Below are 24,778 nucleotides of genomic sequence, written 5' to 3' on the forward strand. Positions count from 1 at the left end.
CTCTAACCAGCAAATCTTTAAAATCTCTGGTTCAACACCAACTTGGAAAACTGAAGCCAATTGTATTTTATCTTGAACCTTTTGACAGGATGGAAGGCATTTCAGCAAATCAAGAGAAGCGCCCCTGAATTTTGTATTCTAATGATCCTTCCACAGCTTGGTTGCTGAGTCCTGAGTTGAGTTGCTTTGCCAGCCACGTTTATTAATTAGTGTCTAACATTTCCATGTCTCTGCGAGTTGCAACCTCTCATAAAAAATGCATGATTTGATTGGCTTAGGATGACAACTTCATTTACAACAGACAAATAAATACCACACCTCACTCAGCAGTGTTTCCCATTTATTTATTTAACGACCTCCATGGGATTTGTACTAAGTGAATGAAAGTAGATAACTAGTGCAATATTCTTTTCTTAATCATATTTAAGCAAAAATGATTAAGTATCTTTCTCTCTCTTTAGAACAAATGAGGCTGGCTAAAAACACACACACAAAATTCCCTACTAAAAATAGATGGCAAGCTTGAAAAAAATGCCTTAAGGGCTATTTCATATTATCCATGTTTAAAATGCGAATCCATTAAACATCTGAGCAAGACATCTGATATTGTTTTTAGCAGCTCTATTTATTCATCTCATCTTTTGCAGTAGTACTAAACTTCAGTTGATATTTTGCCAAATGAAGATCTCTCCTCCAGTGCTGCTAATTCTTTATGAGTTTGAGCTTAATTTCACTGTCTCATTTTGATTTCCACCTTCTCCTCTAATGTGCGAGATCGTTTACCAACTTTGGAAATGATTGTTGGCAGAGCTTAGGGAAATTATGACGGTTCAATTGTTCTATAAATACCCTTATCCTGAAGCTCAGTCTTCTAGAGATCAAATTAAAGGCTTAGGCCTTTGAATATAGGGCATGGAACCAAAGTTCAAAGGGCAAAGGTAAACTTGCAAAGGGGATGCGAGGGACAAGAAGATGGGAGAAATTTTATACTAAAGCCACAAAGTAAGAACGTTTCTGGACAGACTGATCTGCCACGGCAAATCTGCTGGGCACGTAGCACTGAATGAGGCCTCGGGAAACTTAGCTGCTTTATGTTTATTTCCTAATGGAGAGACCATCACATGTAGAATCATAAGGTTTGGGTTTGAATCTTGGCTTTGCCAACTCCAAGTACCCAGAGTTAAGCCACTTGATCTTGTTAAGCCTCATAACTTCATGTCATTTCAGGATCATATTGGAAAATGATCTTTTTGCATGGCTGTGGAGGACTGAATCAATAATATATGTGAAAGTACACAGTAAACTGTGAAGTTCTGTATGATTATAAGCTCCTATTTTCTTAATTAATTTAAGGATTACAATTAGAGTAAAAAATGCCCGTGGCTAATTCAGGTTTGTGTCTGACCTTGTGCTTCGATTTGTCAAGTGGGGGTCTACCTGACCAAATGGATTGTGATGGGGAATGAAAGTGTTGAACCCACCCTCCCAAGTCCCACTTCTGCCCCACTGGTTTGTAAAGAACTTGAGATATTTTTATACTGACAGAGTGTCTATAAATAAAAGCTACCCTGAGAGTTCATTTATTCAACAGACATTTGTTGAGAGGCACCTATGGAATAAAAATGCTGGGCTCTCAGAATGTTCCCTCTCCTCAAGGAATGTGGAGATTAATATGGGAGAGGGTGAGATGTAAATAATTGGGGGAATAAAATACCGTAGGGGACAGGATGAATTTCAGCACATGCTACAGTGGATTACAAGAAGGCATATGCAATTCTACCTTCCTGGAAGTATGCAACAGCACCTACGTAGGGTCCTGTGGCTGGAATACAGCGTGGGAACAAGAGGGTCATAGAAGTTGGAGAAAAAGGAAGGGACATAGTATGGAGCTCAGATCCCACCCTTAAGACTCAGCAGGTGCATCCTTTTTTTTTTTTTTTTTCCTGCAATAAAACAAAACACAAGAAGCCCATAGTGCGCCAGGGGTGATGTGTCACTTCCAGTCCTGACTGTAATTCCACCATTCCTCTTCCATTCAAGAAAGCATTTGGAGGACTAATGAGTGCAGTTGTTATTGGGCTAACTTAAAAAGTCCCCATATCCCTTCTGTGCCTTTGTTAGCTTTGATGACAACGGATAAGTCCCAACTGATCAAGAGTAGAGGATTCTAGAATGCTACGAAGGTAGACTGCAGGAATTCCTCACCGATCAGAAACAGGCTGTAGAAAGGGGAGGTACAGGAAAAGTCGAGCATGATTTCAGCTTGGTGGGACCACCCATCCCCTCAGACTGGTAATACACCAGAGGGCCTGGTTGGTGACAGGAAGATGACTTGAATACTGGAGTTTCCTGTGGACCAGCAAGACGGAACTTTCCAATAACAGATATTGGGTATCGAGGAAAGTCTGATTTCAGATTAAGACGGGGGAGCCAGCAGCCTACAGAAGGTAGTGGGAATCATGAAAACGAATAACGGACACCCAAGGGAGTCATGTGGCACGAGAAGAAAGGGGTGAACACAGAACCCGGGGTACACCAGCATGTCAGCCATCGTTCTTTGCTGGCAATCGGTAAACAAAAAACAACAAATTCCTTTCTACTGGGAGAAAGTATGTTGCTAATGATTTCTCTTTATTGTGTAACAAAGGCCCTGGGAAAGCACATAGCTTGAGACGTCTTTACGCAGTCTCTTTACACTCAGCTCTGCTCTGATCCAGCTTCTTCAATGTTCCAAACTTTAGGCCATATCCCGCCTTTCCTTTCGTAAATCAATACTGGGCCTTACCAGCTGGTGTATTTACTTTTCCATTACTTAGAATTTTGTTACAGTCCAAACTAAATTTTCTGTTTCCCAGTAAAGCTTTTGAAAGTTACCTCTGGAAATATTTAAAGTCTGCCTTTCCATGAACTTGAAGAACGTATCACGTTTAGAGGAGAAAGTCAGGATAACAGGCCTATGGACACACCCAAAGAATCTGAACTATACACCTATCCATTCAAATGCTGTCAGAGACTGAAGGTCACGGTTCATTCGAGACTTTGGGATGCTATTTTGAAAACTGGACACTTGGCATAGTTGACTTTGAGATCCCTGACTTGTATGCCAAGCTTTCTTCCATTTTTCTTTTTCTACCCATGAATGTGAGTGGCCAGCACCTGTGAAGCAAGTTACATAGAAATGTAACACAGGTGTGTCCTTAAAATCAGGCATACTTCTACTTAGCTAATGTCATCAAGGCACCCCCCAGAAGGTGTGACCAAAGAGTGGCACAGAGACGGAAATATCCTTAGTGTGGCTGTTTCCCATCCTTTCCAAGCAATAGGGAGATTTCATGGTGAGTCAATGGGGATGAGAGTCTAGAACTCATTTTCACTAACGAGCTCATGTGCTGACTGACCGCTGGCCCCTGCTGACCCGGAGTTACTGCCTTCTAACTCTCTCCACGACCAAGGGCGAGCAGACTAGACTCCTGTGAGTCAGAGGCACTATCAGCAGTGATGAAAAAAGAAAATTTATGAATCTCCAGAAATGCATAATTAAGAGGCAGAGGCTACTTTTTAACCCCAAATCTATTAATTCAGCTCTAATCAGATACTGGAATATAAAAATGGGTAGAGGAACGTGAGCATAAAGGTATCGACTGTATACAAACTCAGCTGACAGGATTTTCAAGGCTTAATCCGTATGCATGATAAGCAAAATAAACACAAGATATATGTTTGTGTAAGTTCTATGAAAGCTGGTAGCTTGTCTCTTCCATTTGATAGACTCCTTGTGGGTTGCCATTCCTATTCGGGTCTGACACCGACCAGCAGGTATTACACTGAATTGTTCTTTCTCTGGGCACACTATCTCGTGTCCTGCCCACTTCCCTCCCTCTTCCGTCCAGCTCCTCTACTTACTGCCTGCTTCTTATTTGGTCAACGAGCTGCAGTTCGTGCATTGATGCTGGTCTGATAAGCAGAGCTGAGCCTTCGGCAAATGCGGGCCACGGGTAGTTTTAGTTTTATGTGGCAATAAATGACTCTGTGCTAATAGACTGCTCTCCAGGACGTCTGTTGTACTTTAAGTGATTAGGAATAGCCCAAAATGGGAAAAACGTCTCCAGATCCTCAAGTATGGACAGAAAACAGGAGTCCACTCAAGGGGAAAAATCTCACTATTTGGGGCAGATGACATTCCTTTTAAGCCTCCCAAATTGCAGAAAAATACGTGCAGCAAGCATCCCTTATTAGGAGATAGGCTATTCTGCTCCCGCATTTGTGTGGTAGTTAAATTTTCTTTGTCAGCAAAAATCTGTCAAGCTGTGGATATCAAGAAAAACGGGATAATAAGTGTTTTGCTTTGCTGGGAAGGAATTTCACGTCCACGAATGACGAAACAGCAGGGACTCTACAAGCTATGGTTTTTGCAAGGTGGGACAGGGCTGCTGAGTATTACAGATTAACTCTTTGTGACAGAAAATTGCTCCTTTTGCTTTAGAATGAGCTTATTTTGTCCAGGAAAAAAAACTGGGCTTAAAATATACCAACTCCGTTCATCCTCTTACAGACTAGGACACATTAATTCTACGTAAGTCTCATTCCTGTGAGATTTTCCATTGGGTCTTATGAGTGTTGAGTTGGGATGGAAAAACGACACTTGCCCACACAAATATGCTGGCAAACAAGACCGCCTCACCTGCCCATTTACCTCTTTACCTCCTTATTTACCTGTCCCAGATGGTCAGGCCACGCCAGCACACCTTTCGTCTGTCTACAAGGCAACCAAGCAAGGTGGAGCTCAGGTGAGAGCACATATCAATTCGACGGTTGCTAGAGGTATGTATGCACATACATTCTATACTGCCTTAAAGTGAACTGTGACGCACTCCCAGATCCCAGCCTGGCGAGGTCTCTTCCTACAGAACAATGCGTCGCAAATTCTACTGTGCACACGCATTGCCCAAGGGTCCAGGTTCACTGCAGCTCTGGGGCGGGGACTGAGAGTCAGCATTTCTAACACATTCCAGGATGATGCCAAGGCTACTGGTCCACGGACCACACTTTAAGGCTACGCAGTGCATGTGGGCAGAAAATCCGCAGGTAAGAGCACTATCATGCAGCCACCTGAACAGTGGGAGAAGGAAAAAGGGAAGACTCACTGTCCCAGAGTGCTTCTCACACTTACCTGAGCACTGCAATCACGTAGGGAAGCTTAAAAGGCCTGATGCCTGGCTCCTACCCTGAGAGATACTTATTTCATTGAGGTGCTTGAGGTGTTGCCTGGGCACATGTAGTTTCAGAAGCTCCCCAGTGAGCTTACTGTGCAGATTTGTGAATCATTGCCCTAGTTGTAGACGCAAATGGACTTAAACATTAAGACTACTGTCCTTTTTCTTTCCCTGTGCTTTGCTAATTTATCTAGTTCACATATCATTTTAGGCAAATGGATGGGAATATTGCTATTGTCTCTCTGGGTCTTAGAGAATGACTACAAGAAATGACCTTGTTCAGTGGCCTTCACATCACAAGGTAGAATGCCATGGGCAGACTGGCTGGCGATTTGTGCTCTGAATCTCTGATTTTTTAAAATGATGTGTGTGGCATAATTTTGTATAGAAATTGTGGGGGCATCATTTGCAACAGGCTCAGAGTTAGGAGACATGCGTTGTTATCCTACTTCCACTACGAAGTGGCTGTGTGACCTTTTTATGGGTGTCAGTGTCCTCATCTACAAAGTGCTGGGTTGGACGGTAGCATTTCTAAAAATACTTTTGGCTTCTGCAGTCCATGACCTATGGTGAGATCTGGTCTGTTTTACTCCACATGCCCTCTCTTTCTCCTCTGACCCAGAGAACAACATTCAAATAAGCTAGAACCTACTGAAATTTGCCCCAGGATCGCTTTGGCTTGCAGCCTTACTTTTATTTTCTTTACTGGCATTTCGTTTTTGTTAATGCGCTCCAGGGGCTTTACATCTGGGCAACTTGGACTCAGGAGTGATTCAGGTAACTTAGTGTTTGATTCTCCAATAAATGACTCAATGGTGCTTGTGAGTTTTTTTAAGAATTGTGATTATAGCTGAGGACTCCATAAGTTGCAGAAGGAATGTAAGATAGAACTCAACAAAATCTAGGCTACAGATATAAGCTATCTTCCTGTTGAAATGATAGCTTATAAACATTAGTAAATCATACATCAGCTATTAGCAATGGATTAGGACGACAGGGTGAAGTAAGCTGGAGTTAGCTGACAGTGGTCTTTTATATTATGCTTGTATCTAGTTGGAGCAGGCCAATTATTAGCCATAAGAGATAGAGAAACTTGCTCTGATGCTACTTTAACTCCTTGGGGGTGGAACAACAGAATTCTAGTTGAAAGGCAACCAGAGTGGGAAGACAAATTATTACTTATTCTTTTGTTATTTTCTTAGTATGTTATTCTTCACACGAGGTCAGGTGTATACAAAACGCTGGGCACAATGCCCAAGACACAGGAGCACTCAATAAATGTTCACTTCTACTATTCTTTTGATTAATTAGCACTTATTGTTATTAATTAAAATTGTCTAAATTCTGAAAGCCATTGAAAATTATCTGTCACGTAGATAAAACATTTTGGGAACCAAAATGTGCTAGAAACATACACATCCTGGAGCTCTATAACTACTCTTCTGACTTCATACCCAGCATTTAAAATGCATGCAATGACAGTAATTAAAGCTCTATCTCCTCATCCCTGTGACTTGTTAACGATTCATCCACTGCACACTGGACCCCACGTACCACTTAAGACAGACCATCGGGCACAGTTTCCTGGTATGTGTTTAAGTATGTGCTCTTCTGAAGAAACTCTGACACAGTATATATGTGGTCAATAAGGCACTGAGTCTTACCACTACAATATACTCTACTGACCTGCCAGCACTTAGTTCACTTTTCCAGGCGTGGAAGTATGTTTTCGGGGAACCGATTCTTCCCTCGTACTTGGTCCTTCCTGACCCTGATGCAGGACATAATGTAGGAAGTGGCGGCCTAGAGATCACAGAAGTCCTGGTCTGACCCCATGTGCCCGAGTCACACAGCATCCTCGCTCCTGATCCCATGACCAAGATGGTGGCGGAGGTGACATAAGTCTAAGCCTCCACGACACATCCACTTAGCGACATTCACATCAGCACAGAACTCACACCGCGATGACCAGATGGAATTAAGCACATCACCTGCCCTGATAGCTTAGGCAATACTTCGGCCTTTGATGCTCACTTGCCTCCTGATGAAAGAGGAGAGCAGAGCAGATGGCTGGATGGGGACACTGAGTGACAGAACTCCTGAGCAGCCTGGACCCCACTGATCCAGTCTCCTTGTCCTTGACTTTGCCATTTTGAGGAGACTGTTTACAATCCTGCCTGTGGTGTTTGCTGCAGATTTCTTTGTGCCTGTGTTTATGGTGGAGAGTCTGGTCTCTCATTTTCAGAAGAAGAGGATTCATCAGTGAAATGAGGGCTCAGCGCAGTTGTTCTCTGAGGCCCCAGGTCTCCTCAGGGCAGCAGGGCGTGGTCTGGAGAGTGGGCGGAACTGCTGATGCTCCCTGTCCTTACGTCTATGGCCACAGCTGGCTCGTGCTTCAGGTGGCAAGTCAGAGGGTTTAGGCTTCATCTTTCGAGATGGGGGGATGAGCCCGACCCCGTCTGCCCTCCCCATGGACGAGAGATGGGGCAGGCAGAGGCCAGCTGGATGGAGCTAGGGCATTAGAATGCAGGTTGTGGACTGGGACCGCAAGCCTGCGGATGCAGATAGAGAAAAGCACCCTCCTAACATGAATGTTAATGAGACGATGTTGGTAAAGCTACACTCCGCTGAAGAAAGGTGCTGCATTTATAATCGTTTTGGCAAAAAGGTCTCCTTCTAGTAAGGATGCCCTTTGATCTGGAGCTCCCTCTTAGAGAGCTTGTGTCGGTCACCTCGTACCCAACACCCCGCCTCACCCACACACTTTCCAGTGACCTCAGCCTGTGCAGCAAAGCATGGTTTCACATTTCGTGCAAAGCTGTGTGCCACGGTATCTGTGCTCAGGTGGCGTCAGGTGGGGGAGGCTGACGGCGGACCTCCAGCCATTTCTACTTAGCAAAGCACCAGGCCTGGGCTCTGCCCCTCGGAGAACTCACTGTGTGACACGGTCGGCTTATAGGGGATGAGCTGACGATTTGGATTTATTTTAGGACAGTGCCAAAGGGAGCAAACATGGCCATTCTGACCATGTTTATCGGTGAAGCAATGGAAGGACCACAGGGGCACATTTCCTGGAAGGCCCCTGAGACGGGGGAGCTGGCAGGACCTGGGACCTGCCAGCCTCCACCCTGTGAAGAGCAGAGTGGACAGTCCCTAGGTGTCCGAGGCCAGACACACTGGTTTGACTCCGAATAGCTATCAACTCACAGTTGCCAGCTGTGTAACCCTGGACAGGTCACTCCTTTCGAGTTTCTGCTTTTTCCTCAGTAAATGGGGTTTTATGACACATGCGTTGTGGAGTTGTGACAATTCAAATATAGTCTGGGAGACTGCATGTGGTGCCTGATAGGTGAGCAATCAATCAATAGTCCCTTTTGTAGTGATCGTTATTGTGCCATGTTGACCTCCCGAGTCACACTCCCCACTCACTGAGATGTGGTGAACGTCATGGTGAAATCCACCGGCAGGAGCCCAAGCTACTGGGGAGCGTTAGCAACTGTGACTTTTAATTCTAGTTCTGTCACTGCTTTGCCAGGGGAGGTCAGAGAAGTTAATTTAATCTTCCGGCACCTCAGTGTCCTCAGTATAACAAGGTGAATGCTATCAATACATCACCTGAAATATTTTTAGAAGGGATAACAAATAAACAGCACCATAAAGCTGCCTACAAACACAGGTGACTCACTTATCCATGGGAACTGGGGACAAGCACCAAACAGATAAAAGAAAACTACCAATAATCCTGAAGCCTCATTAGGTTTAACACTCTTAGTTGTCAAATCAAGGCTGTAAGCAAGGAATTAGGCTGACTTGTTAGAGTTCATCACTTTCCCTTTCTTTTGTCTGTGCCCTGGTGGAAATACTACTCATGATAAGCTCCCTGTCAGTTCTAAACCAGAGAGGAGAGGGAAGTAGATGCCCAGAAAATCTCAAAGTGGGTAGGCAAACCTGCAAGGGTCCCATATACGAAGTACTGTAAAATGACTAACCGAAACCTGAAGCAAGTACGAGTAAAGTTATGCAAATCTATCTGTCCGTCCATCTCTCCATTCGTCCATCCTCCCACCCTTCCAACCATCTACCCACCTACCTCTCTATCTATCCATCCGTCCGTCCATCCGTCCGTCCGTCCATCCATCCATCCATCCATCAACATATCCACCTATCTACCTACCTACCTGTCTGTCCGTCTGTCCATCTATCCATATCCATTCATCCAACTATCTACCCACCCATCTACTAACCTATGGAGATAGACTTTTTAACAGGACATTCCTGTAGGTAATGCATGGGAGGTAAAAAACAGTTTTGTAATACTGGAAAGTACTCTAAGAATCACTTAGTCCATCACTTCTTTTTGCAGATGAAGAAAGGATAGACTTTCATGTATTTTTAAGTGCTGGTAGAGGAGGGAATGACAACACAAATATGTTCTTTGAGTACTGATGGAAGCAATGACAGCCAGAAACAAGATAGAGTACAAGAGAACATTTGTCACAGTGCCCTTTTCTGCACTCTCCCACAGGTACTGTTTATTTGTTCATGTTGGTGACGTGTGGGTAGCAAGAACAATAATGATATGTCTCTGAAATACGGCTTTATTATCAAAACAACGTTAATAGCTTATGTCATAATACTAATGGGACTTTCTGTGTATGATGACAGTTGATGGCTAACACAAGCGAAGGATACACAACACTGCTTTCCCTGCTGCCCTCCCTCCTAGTGGTCGGTTTGCTTCCCTTGTACAACCAGTCCGGATGGGGCCCAGTGCTGGGGTTCTTGACTCCCTCTGATCCTGGCCTCCCTAACTTTAGCTCAGCCACTCTCTAGTTCTTGGTTGGTGGGGAAGTACCTAGGGGCTCCTGGGAGAGCTCTCTCTGCACCTACCCATGTGATATATAGTAAGTCCTCACGTAATGTCGTTAATAGGTTCTATGCCCTCAAGCGAAACAACACATAATGCAACCAATTTTACCATAGGCTAATTGATATAAACAAGAGTTACGTTGCTACAGCATCTCATCCCTTCTAGAACAAAACAACGTTATTTGAGGACCTGCTGTACTTTTCTGTGGCCTAGAGCCTGAGGCTCTGAGCTGGCCAGACCACTTCAACTGGACATAGTCTCCAGGGCTGTGCCCAGCCCACATGTGAAAGATTCAAGCTCTGACCAGTACAAGAGTAATATTTTCAGGTGATGAATTCTCATGGAGACCGCATACTCTAAAGACAGAAGATGGACAAATTTTCAGCTTGATTTCAAACTCTCCCCCCGTTCAGACTATCGTAACTCCTTCCTCTGCAATACCATCTTGACCTTTATTAAATTCACGGCATTTTTTTTTCTTCCATGATCGTCTTTAGAAATCTTATCCACCTCTTGGAAATGGAGTTCTATGCAAGTTAACTTAATATTTCCAATTTAAACTTGAGATATCATGAAGGGATGATTGTCTTTGAAGTCTAAGTGTTACTTCATTTTGCCACTGTGCCACTGTGCCATGCCCTCACATAACAATGAGATACGAGTATTCCTCGAACAATGACAAAGGGCCATTTGGCACATCCAGCCAGGCAGCTGTGCCAGGTCATTTGCAAGCATGCTCTCATAAACCCTCCCAACAGTCCTACCAATTAGGTATGGAGCTTAGATTATGCTGTTTGCAAAACAAAATGGTGGGCTCTCTCCTGAGTTCTGTTACCAGAAAGTGGGTGGCTGTTCCCTGTTTTAACCCTGTGCTGGCTGGGCTGTTTGGCTCTGGCATTCTCAACTTTTCACCATCGAGGACCCCCTCACTAATTTTCTCCTACAGACTTCTTTGCATTGAGTAGGCCATGTTTTTAGAAGCAACTCTTTTTTCACTTAGTTAAGCAGAGACACACATAAATAACTGCCGATCAAAGTTATTGAACTGACTGTCAGCCTGAAGCATAAGAGCCGTCTATTCAAGGGCCATGTATAACTTTATGGTGGGTGAAAAAGACAATTTCCAATGGCTTTTTATGAAGCATCAAAATCTACTTTCCCAGATCTCTGGGGCCTGGGCCTGCGGACTGGGAACCACTGGGCCCCGGGTCCCTTCCACCCTCCAAGCTCCTCTCTTAGGCCTAACGTGATGAGCTGGCCGGCCATCCTGCTAGCTGGTTGAGCCCCCTTTGGGGCTGGTTCTCCACCTCGAACACTTCTCCTTCCCACTCACAGCCTTGGCTTCAGCACCCCTCACAGGAGCTCCTTCAGAGACACACCGTGGCACTCTCCACCACGGTCCTTTAAAGTCCTCTTACAAGAAAGGCCTTATTTTGTGTTTAGCTGCAAGTTCCCTGGGACTTGAGTGTTGTGTTAAAACAACACAGGTAACAGGAATAGCTGCTTTGGGGCAGTCCTAGATGTCAGACATTTCAGCACAGGCTAAATTCTGCAGATGTACATTCGGAGGACGTACACCCCATGGAGATCCTGAGTGATACGTTCCACAGCAAACGCATTTGTTTATACACTGAGTTGCCTCCCAAGGAGCATTCACACCTATGGCAACAAGGTTTTTTAAGCATCCTTTCTTCAGGGACTCAGAAAGCTTTCCATAGTCGTACATTATCTTATTCAGCCTACTCTTCGGTTACGAAGGTGGAAGGCAGCATTATCATTATTAAATGACAGTTCTCAAGAATCCTACGCCATGATCCTGACTCAAAGCAGAAACAGACAGACAAACAAAGAGTTACACTAAGGCATTGAGACAGTTCATGAAGACTACAGTCAGAATGAAAGATGGCTCCATAGTAATTAAGAGTATATTGGCAGGCCAAATAGAAAATGGGATTTTAAGGCGTATGTTCCTGTATTTATTTGGCTGAACTGGTATCTACATGGGGATGTGTGAATGTTTATCTATAGGTACATAGAAATATACATAAACACATAGATCTGAGTTTATGAAACGAATTATATCATATATACATGTAACAACAAATCCACGTTCACTTTTTTTTTTTTTTTTTTTTTTTGTTGAGAGCCCACTGGCCCATGTGGGAACCGAACCCGCAGCCCTCGGAGTTAGGAGCACGGAGCTCTAACCGCCTGCGCCACCGAGCCGGCCCAGCACGTTCACTTTTTGTTTTGGAGCATTTGGAATACCTGTAGGTAGAAATATCATTTTTGGAATAAAATTTGATTCCTCTGAAAATATTTTATAAAACTAACCCATCCTGGCATTAAATATCCCAGAACTAATTATAAAACATTAACTGTGTACAGACATGGTGACTGGCTTCGTTTTTTGCTGATTCAGTTATAAATAGCAAGGATGCTATTTATTCCCCTAGTACCTAGAACAATGCTTGGCAAACAATAAAAATACGATAAATGTTTGTTCATATTGAATGTATATGAATGTTCTACACAGTACATAATTCTGAGGACTCAAACCTCTTTGTACAAATGTTTTGGCTGTGTTTTTTTTTTTAAATAATAATTTTAAATCAAAAGCATCTGTGAAAACACTTTCTGTAGTTTGACCTAATTAGGCTCTGATTGAAAGAGGGTGGTTTGAGGAAAAATTTCCATGATACGATGACATGGGCTTTTAGAGCTTTTGACAGGAATAATGATGATGATGATGATGATGATGATGATGATGATGATGATAAAATAATAACTATTATGACTCTGAGAACAAGGCATTAAATACATATTAATGATTAGAAGAGGTGGTTCAAAGAAAATGGCTACCTCAAAATGCATTACAATGGGCAAATTGAATTTGGTCCCAGTTAAAGCCCAGTTGTTCTGAAAGAATACTGAAACCCTAGCATTCCACTATTAAAGGGCAGTGGGGGACAATTCTATGGAGAGTTGAGTTAAAGGCCGCTTGGGAGGGAAGGGCTTACCCACGGAGGTAAATGATCTCTTCCAGGACAATCCAGGAAGGGTTCATTCACTTCCTGTGGGTGAGCAAACCTGTCCCAAGAGGCCATTTTATTTACAGCCTCTTCCTCCTGGATCAGGCTCATTTGTTTTTATATCTCAAATCTACACAATTATATTTCAAATGTCCCTGCGCACACTGCATGTGTTATTATAAAATACCTTTCAGTATGCCACTGCCAAAATGGAGTGCTCAAAACGAATGTTCTTGTAGGGTAGTAACTCCTTAATATAAACTGCATTTAATAAAACTGGTAGCGATTCTAAAAAGGAATGGAGTGAGGCGTATTTAGAGGAAATGTCTGGAAGATATTTGCAATTAATATTTTATAAGACATTCAGATCCTGCCGATTCGTCCTCGCTGTTAAAATTTAAGAGCTTTCTCAAAACTGTATTCCTCTGTTATTACATCCTTAATTAAATTAATTTATACAGTGAATGCTCTAATGATACTGTTGTAGGTTTTCAATCAAAACGCCTTATTGCTGGAGACACTATGTGTTAAGACCTTGAAAAATGAATGACACAAGGCGCAGTGCTGTCACTGGCACTGGGATATTTGGCCCTGACATCTGATTATTGAAAAGATCGTGGTAGTTGTTCTGTGCCTCAATTAAGGTCTTCATTTTATTTTTTAATTAAGCTAAATTAGGTCAGTGAAAACAAAATGAATCTTGCAAGTTGCCTTTCCAAGGATTTTTCTCTGGGGAAAACAATGGCAGATGATGACATTTCTATTGAATAATTCTACCAGTGAGGTTCTGCCTACCTGAAGCTCTACACAAAGGAAGCTTCCCCCAAGCTGGGTTTTCTGTATTCTCAAAGCAGAGGCAAAAATAATTTGTCCAAGAACACTATGGCTCAGCTGTGGAAAGAGTCAGTCTAACAATTTTGCACTAAACCCAATGGCTCATCAAGTAGCCTGTGCAGACACAGTCACAGTGTGCTCTTCAGGCTATGCTGGGTGACTCACTAGGGATTTCAAGGGCAAGTGTGTGTGTGTGTGTGTGTGTGTGTGTGTGTGTGTGTGTGTGTAATAGCTTAGTGCCAGTACACAGTACTTGTTAATCTAATAAAATGTCAGTCATCAACAAGACATGATACCTAAGATTTGATCTATCTCTCACGTGTCAAGTCACCATTTCCAGAAGAGAACAAGGTCAAACCAGCGAAACGATCCCCAGACTCCCATTCCTCGGTCTTTGGGCAGAGCTGCCGAATTTGCTCTCATTATTTCTTTTTTTTTTATTTATTTTTTATTTTTTTATTTTTTTAATTAGATTTATTGCAGTGACAATTGTTAGTAAATTTACATAGATTTCAGGTGTACAATTCTGTATTATATCATCTATAAATCCCATTGTGTGTTCACCACCCAGAGTCAGTTCTCCTTCCATCACCATATATTTGACCCCCTTACCCTCATCACCCACCCCCCACGCTCTCATTATTTCTAATATTCTATTTCAAGGATTCATGTTGGGCATTTCTGAGCATGTAAGACCCAATGTCCTCCTCCATCACATGGTCAGTGGTGGGCTTGGGAAATGGGCCCTTTAAGGACTTTGCACTGTTGAGTGTGGCCCTGAGACTTCACTGCAGGCCCCGCACCTTCCAGGTAAGGGGTCTCTATAATCCACACACAACACAAGAGGGAGGGTGCTGTCACATAAAAATGTGAGAGCAGACGCAGTCAACTGCATGACAGATAGTCCCATTGGCTTTTTTTTCCTCTCCCATATTAACCAAGTTCTTTGTTTCTCTCAAGAATGAAAGAAAGATGGTCCCTAAACAATCGAATTTGTTTGCACGATGAAAGTTCCATAGGATACAAAATACCAACTACAAAAGAAAACAGAAAATGAAACAAAACAAAACAAAACCAAAGAACCCCAAACACCCAGCACTCTTTGATCTCATTTTAAATTGAATATTTTGGACACTTTAGAAAAAAAGGCAGCAAGTGCCTTTTTAATGGATTTTATCTGCAGGAAAATGATTACAAGCAGAAAAGCTTTAAAGTGTCAGTTGGTGATGCATTTTTCTGTAGCCCTTTTATTTTTATCCAGAAAGATATGGCAAAGTGCATCATTAATTTCTTATTAATTTCATAATATGAAGGCAACCAGTTAAAATAGTAGTGGTACAACTTTAAATTACCGAACTCACTTGGTATTTAATGAGAGATTGAGCACAGCAGGGTTTCTGTTAAATTAAGTTGTGCCTTCACTTCACAGTGGGAAAACAGGTGTATATTGGTTTAGAATTATGGAAATGTTGACTAATTCCAAGGCTTGTAATCAAACAGCAAGGCACCCTGTATTATTTTTTCCCCAAGAATATGCATTAATCTTTTATGTCTGGTCCCATTTCTTCCTGTCCACCAAAAGCTCACAGCTGAAAGGAAATCACTTTCATGTTTTCTCTGTAGCTGTGAAGGGTGATGTGTATCAGATAAAGCTAAACACAAATGCAAGATGTGGAACTCTGTTCCCATTTACCTAATTGGAAATGGCAAGAGTGGCAGCAGTGTGCGTGCTGGGAAGGCCATGAGACTAAGAATTCGACCTGACTTTTCAAAATTTTCATTTAACCCGCCTCAAGTAATTGGGTATATGAAATTGAACTAGACAAAAAGGAAACCCAAGAACAATCCACCGACCATCTTTTCCAACCCCAGGATCACTGTCTTTACTAATAGGTCTTCCTAGCTTTTTTGCATGCAGAGTTTTTAAGGAGAAGGGAGAGACATATGCAACATTTTTGTTTTCTTTTTAAATATAGTAGATGCTGTTTGTTTGCTAAGAAAAGGATCAGAGTGAGAAGTCCCAAATAGAAGCACATTCATTAGTGACTTCTATGTTTTTCAACATGGCTCATTCATATTAACTCTGTGTTTCTTGAGAGCATCTTCACATATGAAGATGGCATGTTGGGGGCTGTGCTACTGGAGGGGACGAATTCAAATTAACCAAGCTCTGTGTTAATTTAACATGAGATGTGATTTGGCATCAATATACTCTCAATGCTAAATGGCAATTCATCATCTCAAGTATTCTTTTAAACACACATAAAAGGAATTGTGTGTTAATTTCTGTAAAGTATTTCATTTTTAAGGGAAGGAATACAAAGTGGTCTTTGGGTTTGAGGAGGAGCCTGGGAAATAAAAATTATTTTTTTCTGGCACTGGCTGAGTTAGTAAATATTTGCCTTGGTTGTTTCTTTCGATAATGTGACCTAATGCTACAACCTCCTCAAATTTACACTGGAAAAATCCCATTTATGTAGAAAATGAAGCTCAGATACCTTTCTTTTTTTTTGTCACTGAGCAAAACACACTTAGGCCTATTAAAAGCTGCCTTACTAAAAACCACCTTAGAAATTTCAGGGAGAAGTAGTGCGATTAAATTAGGAGGGAAAATTCTTACCAAATTCCTGCTTTCTTGAGCCTTCTTCTCTTTGATTGGCTCACATGAAAAGGGGAAGCCAAAGTAGTGTGATTCAAGACCAAGTCTCACAATTTATTACTTGTGGGTGATTAAGAAGCTAATGGTTTGCAAACCTTTTGTGGAGTATCTGCCACTACAAATATAAAATTTTTAATGGATCTAAGGTGAGTTAAACCATGGCTTTTTTTTCTGGGGGTAACAGCTCTTTCTGTCAGTGGTAATGCCAGTGCTTCCTTATGGGCCGGCCAGCTGGTCTGGCTGCTGCAAGGGAACACGGGTCAGCCCACACTCCTCAAAAGACCAAAGTCATTTTTGGCACTAAGAGCCCATTACTGTGTGCGCATATGTGTGTGTACGTCTGCAGGAACAGCTAAATGACACAAAGTAAGAATTAGACCGGAAAACATTAGAGGCATGATGTTATCTGTCTTCTGTTCTTGTCAAACTAGGTTTCAATAAAATCATTATCTTTGCACTGCTTACCACACGTTCTTCATATAACCAACGTATATCATCACGATATTCAATGACCTCATCACTGATTTTCGGGTCAATGGGGAAAATATCCAAATGGCAGAGGGGAATTTATACTGGTATACACTATATAATATATAAAACTGCCACAAAGCCCCAGAAATCATGTATTCATACAACATCAGTTCATTTCTAGTGAATTGCACTCATCGTCAAATATTACTGGGAAGAAAATGGAAAAAAAGGGTAAGCTTTGTATTCTCTGTTCTCTTTCAACACGAAGCCACCAACAGGACATTAAAACACTGACTTTGTTAACCACCATTGACTGTTTAGAAGCCATTAGGAGGTTTAATATGATGGTTGTACAGGGTACACTTTGCCCTTTCAAAAGAAAATCTAAAGACTAAATTTGAAAAGGGGCTCCTGGTGAGTAAAAGCTTTTCCTTTTCCATTTGCTTCTCTTGTATGTGTTGGGTTTTTTTTCCTCCCTTTTAAAATCTTAGCCCACCCAATACTGTTTGGCAGCCGCTGTGACCCAGTGGGGTCACTCTGATTTTCTAACCAGGGGACATACTCTTTGAGAGCTCTTTCTGTCAGTGGTAATGCCAGTGCTTCCTTATGGGCCAGCCAGCTGGTCTGGCTGCTGCAAGGGAACAGGGGTCAGCCCACACTCCTCAAAAGACCAAAGTCATTTTTGGCACTAAGAGCCCATTACTAGAACCTTCAGTTGAAAGGACCATTTTCAAGCAATAAAGTGATTTTGGTACAAAAGTAAACCGACTCACCCCAGGTAAAGTTTTAATATTGTGCAGTGCATTCTGGGCCTCAAGTGCAGCTTTTCTTGTATAAAATGTTACGAAACAACAACCTACAGAGAGAAATGAAAAGGTTTTAGAAATTTCTGTGAATGCTTTGCTTAGATATAATGGAGACTGTGGTGAACAAATAATCTACTTAAAAGGATGCGCAATTTAAAAATAATAAAGTGCATGAGAACAGTAATAACAACATCTCAAGCATTTACACAGTGCCTTTCATCCTAAATCATATTTATTAGCTTTACCCACGTTGGAGATCAATTCATAGCTCTGCGCACCAACTATATGGAATACATGTCTTCAGAAATGAGGGTGGGAGGTGGTGGGTGAGTTGTTAATGGGACTTGCGGTGTAGCCACCGCAGAAAGAAAAGTGTTTCATCACAACAACAATAGCAGAAACTTACATTAAGCATAATTTCCTTAAAGGATATCTCTAGAACATCACACTTTTAAAACACTTTCTAAACTCAATGGTTTAGACAACTGGATTATAAGCTTCTTAAAAGCAGGGATAATACTCTATTCTTCCTTATCTCCATCACAGCACACGAGGCAAATTCCGTACATGAGATACTCAATATTTGTTGGCCAGAATGAAAGACTCTATTTTAACCAGTTCGCAATTTGGTTACAATACAGGTGGGCACATGCCCAAACAGATGTGTGAGCACTGTGCCCCACATATTTGGTGGCTGTGGGACAGGGACTGGTAACCTCCTGACTCCTTATTTCGAGGAGCCGGTGGGAGTCTAGGCTGAATGTGCCCCCAGGAGAGGCCAGCATTTACCTTTTTTCCAACCAGCTCCCTCCACCAAAGAAAATGGTATGGAAACCCTAGACCCTTCCTTCTGCATTCTGAAGCATGGCTAACCCCTTCTTCACCCTGTAGCTAAAGATACCGGTTAACATATCTGGTTAAACCAGATAAAGATATTAGTTAACAATCAGCTAATTAGCATAGGTTCTTAGCACAACCAGGCTTGAAAAAGGGGGGAGGGCACAAACTTTAGAAATGTAAAGAAAAAAGATGCTGCCTCCGGACCGGTGGGCTGGGCTGGGACGTACTCATCCAGACTGTACACGCTTTACCCGCCTCTACTACAGGAGCCGAAAGCAGGGTGCCAGAGTGATGGGGACAGCTTTGAGGGGTGCTCTCCACCAAGGACAGCAAGGAGCAGAAGAGAAACACACAACATGCAGGCATCAACACTGGTTCTATTTCAGGAAATGATGTCAATAAGATGAAGAGAAAAAAAAAGAGAAGGCACACTTGGAAAGTGGAGCGTTGACGCCATCGGCCATCTTTAGAATGACTAGCTTGGGTTCTAATTTTTCTAAACAAAAGCTCATTCAAAGGAGTAGGGGAAAATCAAGTAGAGTACCATTCATACAGCATTTCTAAATGCATTGAAGATGCTTCATCCTCATTTGCAAAGAAATTGGGAAACGTCATATATTTGATTTCGTTGGCATCTACTGAGATTAAATATGCAAAACGCTGACCTTTTGGACAAAGTAGAGTATCGTCATAGCTTCCTGGCATTCGAAAAGCTGCATGCACCCAAGGGTCAGAAGCCCTTAACATGTATCATTGGCATGATAGAGGACATGCAAAATTATGAAGTTCCCGTATAGGATCACAGATGGACACACTAACCATTTTTATATGAGCTTTTCACTTCAGCTATGTGGACTTCTTTCACCAGAGTTCATTGAACCATGCTACCCCATGGTAGATTTTTTTTTACTGAACTGATGAAATTAGCAAGTGATGTTAGCTTCACTGGCATAACTTATATAAGCCCAGGAAAAGCGATAGGCATTGCTTCAGATCAAGGAAGAGCTTAAAACAGGAAAGTCAACCTCAGCTTCCACTAACCTACAGTAATCACTCTAAGAAGATGAAAAAATAACAACTATGCTAATAGAAAGAAAAGCCGAAAAAGATACAACGTTTGCCTTCTAAAAGCTTCTCACTATCAGACTCTTACTGTGTTTCCCCGAAAATAAGACCTAGCCAGACTATTAGCTCTAATACTAGCGTCTTTTGGAGCAAAAGTTAATATAAGACCGAGTCTTATAGTAAAATAAGATCGGGTCTTGTATTAATTTTTGCTCCAAAAGACACATTAGAGCTGATGGTCGGCTAGGTCTTATTTTCAGGGAAAGACAGTAGTAAGTTCTCCTTTCCCTCTCCTGGGCACACAGGGTTAGCTCCCAGATAAGGAAGCAATGGGGAAACCTTTGAACTTCAACCATAATAATCATAGCTTCAAAAAAGAGGTAGAATCTGATACTTTGAAGCAGATGGATTTTGGGGGGTGTGATGCTTAAAAAGATAAGATTTAGGGATAGAGTAAAAGGTCATAAGGCAGTTTGCTTGCCTGGAAAGGAGGCAATTAAAGAAGATAGAAAACAAATGTCAGTCTGGCCATCCTCGGAGCTAAGAATGAAGTCCTTAGATTGGCCTAAAAGAACAGGGGAATGTCAAGGGAACTGGGAATGGGTAAGTAAACACAGTGATAAGATCAAAGCAGCAAGGAGCCAAGATGATGCAAACTGAGGGAATCTTGTATGTCGGGCCAACCTGAAGAGCTCTGACCAACACGCAGTGTACTCAGGAGCAAAGAAACCTCCCCTGGCGTAAACACCCAAACAAAATCCATACCATTTCCCACTGCCTGAAACCCACTGGGGAAGTGCAGTTCATTTCCTAGTTAAGTATTAAAATGGAACCCTTGGGGTTGGTAACACTTAATTGTTCCTAGCTATTTACATTTTAGTATAAATTTGGCTAAAGTGCTTTCCTCTTGAACAACGTTCTTAGTAACATAAGGTAGTTTGTGTGTGTGTGTGTGTGTGTGTGTGTGTGTGTGTGTGTGTGTGTTTAAATGGCCAAGTTTGAAGCTAATGTCTGAGCAGTGTGGGGTGGGGGTGAAGAGGTGAAAGGAATGAAGAGAGGAGTCTAATGTACAGAACAGCAGATGGGAAGATACCCCAAATCCCACACTCTTTTCAGTTTCATCCAGGGTCCACTCTGCCTGTGCAACTGATATGGTGAAATCGGGCATGGATCACTACTAATCCTGTCCGAACTATACACAGCTCTTAGATCTTACTCTATGTCCATTTAAACAACAGTCTTTTAAGGTGACATCAAGATCAGCTCTAGTTTTAGTTGTAACACACAGGAGAATGTCCTGCATAACCTTGGTGATATGCTTCCATCACAGCCCACGGACCCCCAACCCAACAGCTCATTTCCATAGATGCTGGGCTTGGCAAGCAAACCTGGCACCTTTGAGAAAGGTGTCCCATCTCCAGGTGCAAACAACCTCTTGCCTCGGCCCATGGCTTAGTGAGCAGAGCCCAGGATGAATTTCTGGCCATACTTGTAGCCTCAGCTTGGCACCCTCATTCAATGAACAACTTGCAGAAATGTGGGGGTTCTGGGGAAGAATATGATTGGGAATCACCCCAAGATTCTTCCTTTTGGTTTCATACATTTGGATCCTGAGTGACTCGGGAAAATACCTTACTTCCTCTGTACCTTAGTTACTTTCGTTTCATCACTTCTAAATCAGTGAATGAAAGCAGTTCTACCTCAAATCCTCCCCCACAAGCTACGTGGCTACAGAGCCAAAATGTTTCATTCAGAACAAATTTTTAAAGTCAAAAGTCAAAATTATTCTTTACCTTCCTTGGGCTAAAAATGTCTTGCACTTCATTTAGCATGCATACAATTCACTTAATAAAAACAGTGTTTGATTAAGTTATCTTAAAATTTGCAGGATGAATACAGAATTATGAATTTAAACAGTCACCTTAAATGCAGCAATTTGTGTTTCCCCCCAACTGGGAGTTTAGTCTGTACACTTCCAGAATGAGAATGTGTTTGAAAGACTCTTGTTTCTGTGAGTACTCTCCCAGCTAACAATCAGTCTTCTTTTTTTATCCATTATCACTTGATATGCTCACTTAAAAATCTTAGATTCATTGACCCGCAGAGATTATTTCAACAAAGGAAGGGATAAATATTATTTGCCCTGATATGGTGATTATCATGGCAAAAGGTCAGGGAGCTACCAGAGACCCCAGAAGACCCACGAAGGTTCAACAAGGATGGAATTTTCTTTCTTGCCTCCTCTAACAGGATGTGCAGCTGTTAAGGGAACCACCTGTCTCTTACATTTCCCCACACCAGCTGTAGCTCAGTTCTGAAATTTACTGGATGCATTTTGAGGTCAGCTGCAACAGCAGATGGCTCGGCAACCTGATTCTGGGGACTGACTTCCCTCCTTTGGCAGGTTCTGTTTCCAACACCCTGGGAAGGTGAGTGGTGGAACACGTACCAGAGGTGCTCTCTGGTGGTCAGAGGTCACAGCATGCCCTGGAGGGGGCAATCCCTCCGGCTTCAGGGATGGCAGGGTCATTCCCAGAACCCGCCTTTCCTTGCCACCCATGTAGTGCGGAGAAGGTGCTGCTTCCTGTCCAGTGTGAAAAGCGACCTGCCAGGGGACGCTGGGCGGTCAGCAGAGGCTAATGCAGTTGGATGCGTCAGGTGCTTCAGCAAACCTCAACCCTCCTATTTCTGCTGAATGCTGTTAATTTTTGTTGCTTCCCATTTTTCTGATTTGCTCGTTGGACGCTAATAAGCACTTGCACTTCCCAGTTCTTGCCACCTTCATCCACGCATTCGGGAGTTTCTGCCCGTGGCAGCAGCCAGTGCAGGAAAGATGAACATGACATTCCATATCCAGGTTACTTGATGGTCTCATGGTTTTCAACAGTTTCATTGATACAGTGAATTGTATCAGTAAGAGCTTTGGATTTTGGAGCAAAAATAAAAAATAAAAAAAATTCATCTTCCCGTGTCTATTTATCAACCCCGGCCCATTGCTCCTCAGCAGGGCTTTTCAAGTTCACAGGTAAAACAGGTTTGGTGGCAAAACCCGAGAGGTATTTCCAGAACCAAATACCACAGCCTCAAGCCTACACAGAGCCTCGCATGGCCACTCTTCATGACCAAGAGATGCTAATGAGTTCTGTATATATACCTTACGGGTAACATATTATAGCACGCCGGCCATTCCCACCTGCCCATGGATTCGTTTTGCTGCGTGACATGTAGCAGAGCTCCCAGGGAGTCAGCGTAAGACAGATGAAGTCTGACGGTGGAGAAGGCCCAGGAGAGAAAGGTCCTGGGTGCACCGTGCCGTCTGTAAAGGCTGATGGTGCGAGGCCTCCAGTGAGCCTGCCTGGGTGGCCAGCCGGCAAAGGGAACTGGGCAGCGAGGGCAGGAGGGGTCCAGAAGAATCACCTGGTTCCAGTGTGCCACTCCCCCGTCTCCTCAGAGCCACATCAGGGCGACTGGAAGCCTTTCTTTCACCACCCAGGTTCCCAGAAGTTGGCAAGTTCAGCAATCTAGTTATATGTTTAGCTTGTAAAGCGATGTGTAATCGGTATTATAATTGTACAATATGATTAGACCATTGTGCGGACAGAGCCCCAGAGAGCAGTTTCCAGGCTCTCGGCTTCATGTGGAGAGGTGCTGGCTCGGGTAGTAGATGGCCGTCAGCTGTGGCCGGTTGGCCATCAGCTGTAGCCATTGAGCCATTGGCCACTGATATAACTGCCACGGCTACGGAGGGGAGCAGAGGAGAGTGAAGGAGAGTCGGTCAGTTGGCAGCAAAGCGGACAGCAGGTCGCACGTCGTGTGAACCCAGCCTCCAGTGAGACCATAGTGGTGTGACTCCCCTACCTATGGCTCCGTGGGTGTTCCTTTTTGGCCTCACCACGTCCTGCGTTCTTATGTGGGGAGCGGGAGCTGAGACCCCGCCGGACGCCCCGCATGACAAATGGCGCAGCGAGCAGGGTCTCCTGCGTGACAACCATCTTGTATCAGAAGCGGAGAGTGGCAATTCCCAGAGAGGCTAAGTGCTACGTCCTCCAGATAGGGTAGCTGGCGCCTGGCTGTATCTCCTCACAAATAGTTTCTGCTTCACAAAGGGTTCCCTCAGGTATTTTGCTGGCTTAATGACTAAATAATTTCAGACACTATTATGAGGTTTTTACTGTTTCCAAAGATAAAGCCCTAAACAAGACAGGCCAGTGGTATCTACACACACACACACACACACACACACACGTAGTGTATTTGAAATCATGCAGAAGATACTCTTCTGTACTGAAAGACTTTAATTTTAAATGATCAAGTAGATTTATCCTCAATGAAACCATCTGGATTATCACAAATCTTTTCAAACCACAGCTGTTTCTCTTGAAAATCTTTGCTTGGAAACTGTTGGTGATAATACTCACAGAATTTAAAAATGCACTGCATATATAGAGATAACCAGTTTATAATATGGCTTGTCTTGAGTCACAGCAATTTGTGTTCATCTGTCAGTGTGGGGGGAGTAGAGACATAGTCCTAGAGAATGTCACCAGAGATCAGATTTTAAAATTAACTCTGCCCCGAAGAAAACTGACACCGTACTCATTAAAGAGACCCTCTCCCATGTGTCCACACCTTACCAAATTAGGGAGGAAGGGAGCTAAGGAGCTAAGGTTTGAGGCTCTGGAGACACCATTTTAAAAAGGCACTGTTTCAAACCCCTGACTCTAAAATATAGACAAGAAGGCAGTTTGTATTAATATCTGTGTGTTTGTTTGAAAGAATCCAGGTAGAAAGACGGCAGGTCAGTGACTTGAATGGTTTTCAATTATTGAAATAGTCACCCGTCAGCGAGAGTGTAGACATTTCAGATCACAGGCCAACAATTTACACTCAAGGGCACAGGAAGCCAGCCCCATGTGTGGCTGGCCTAGTGACACATTCCTGATGACTCTCCTGGAGCCACCAGCGTGGGCGGAGCATAAATTCTCCTG

At 42.9% G+C, this 24,778-nt stretch overlaps 1 protein-coding gene across 47 annotated transcripts in view; it reads right to left on the reverse strand.

The window, feature by feature from the left end:
• The window catches only part of CELF2 (CUGBP Elav-like family member 2), a 786,924-nt gene that overhangs the window by 93,453 nt on the left and 668,693 nt on the right, over positions 1-24,778 (reverse strand). For all 47 annotated transcript variants that reach the window (XM_081046687.1, XM_081046681.1, XM_081046716.1 and 44 more), the window contains one exon: positions 17,853-17,935. In XM_081046687.1, coding sequence (XP_080902813.1) covers positions 17,853-17,935 — 83 coding nt within the window. The remainder of the gene's footprint in view (positions 1-17,852; positions 17,936-24,778) is intronic.

This window comes from Rhinolophus hipposideros, assembly GCF_964194185.1.
Source record: "Rhinolophus hipposideros genome assembly, chromosome: 1".
NCBI lineage: Eukaryota > Metazoa > Chordata > Mammalia > Chiroptera > Rhinolophidae > Rhinolophus > Rhinolophus hipposideros.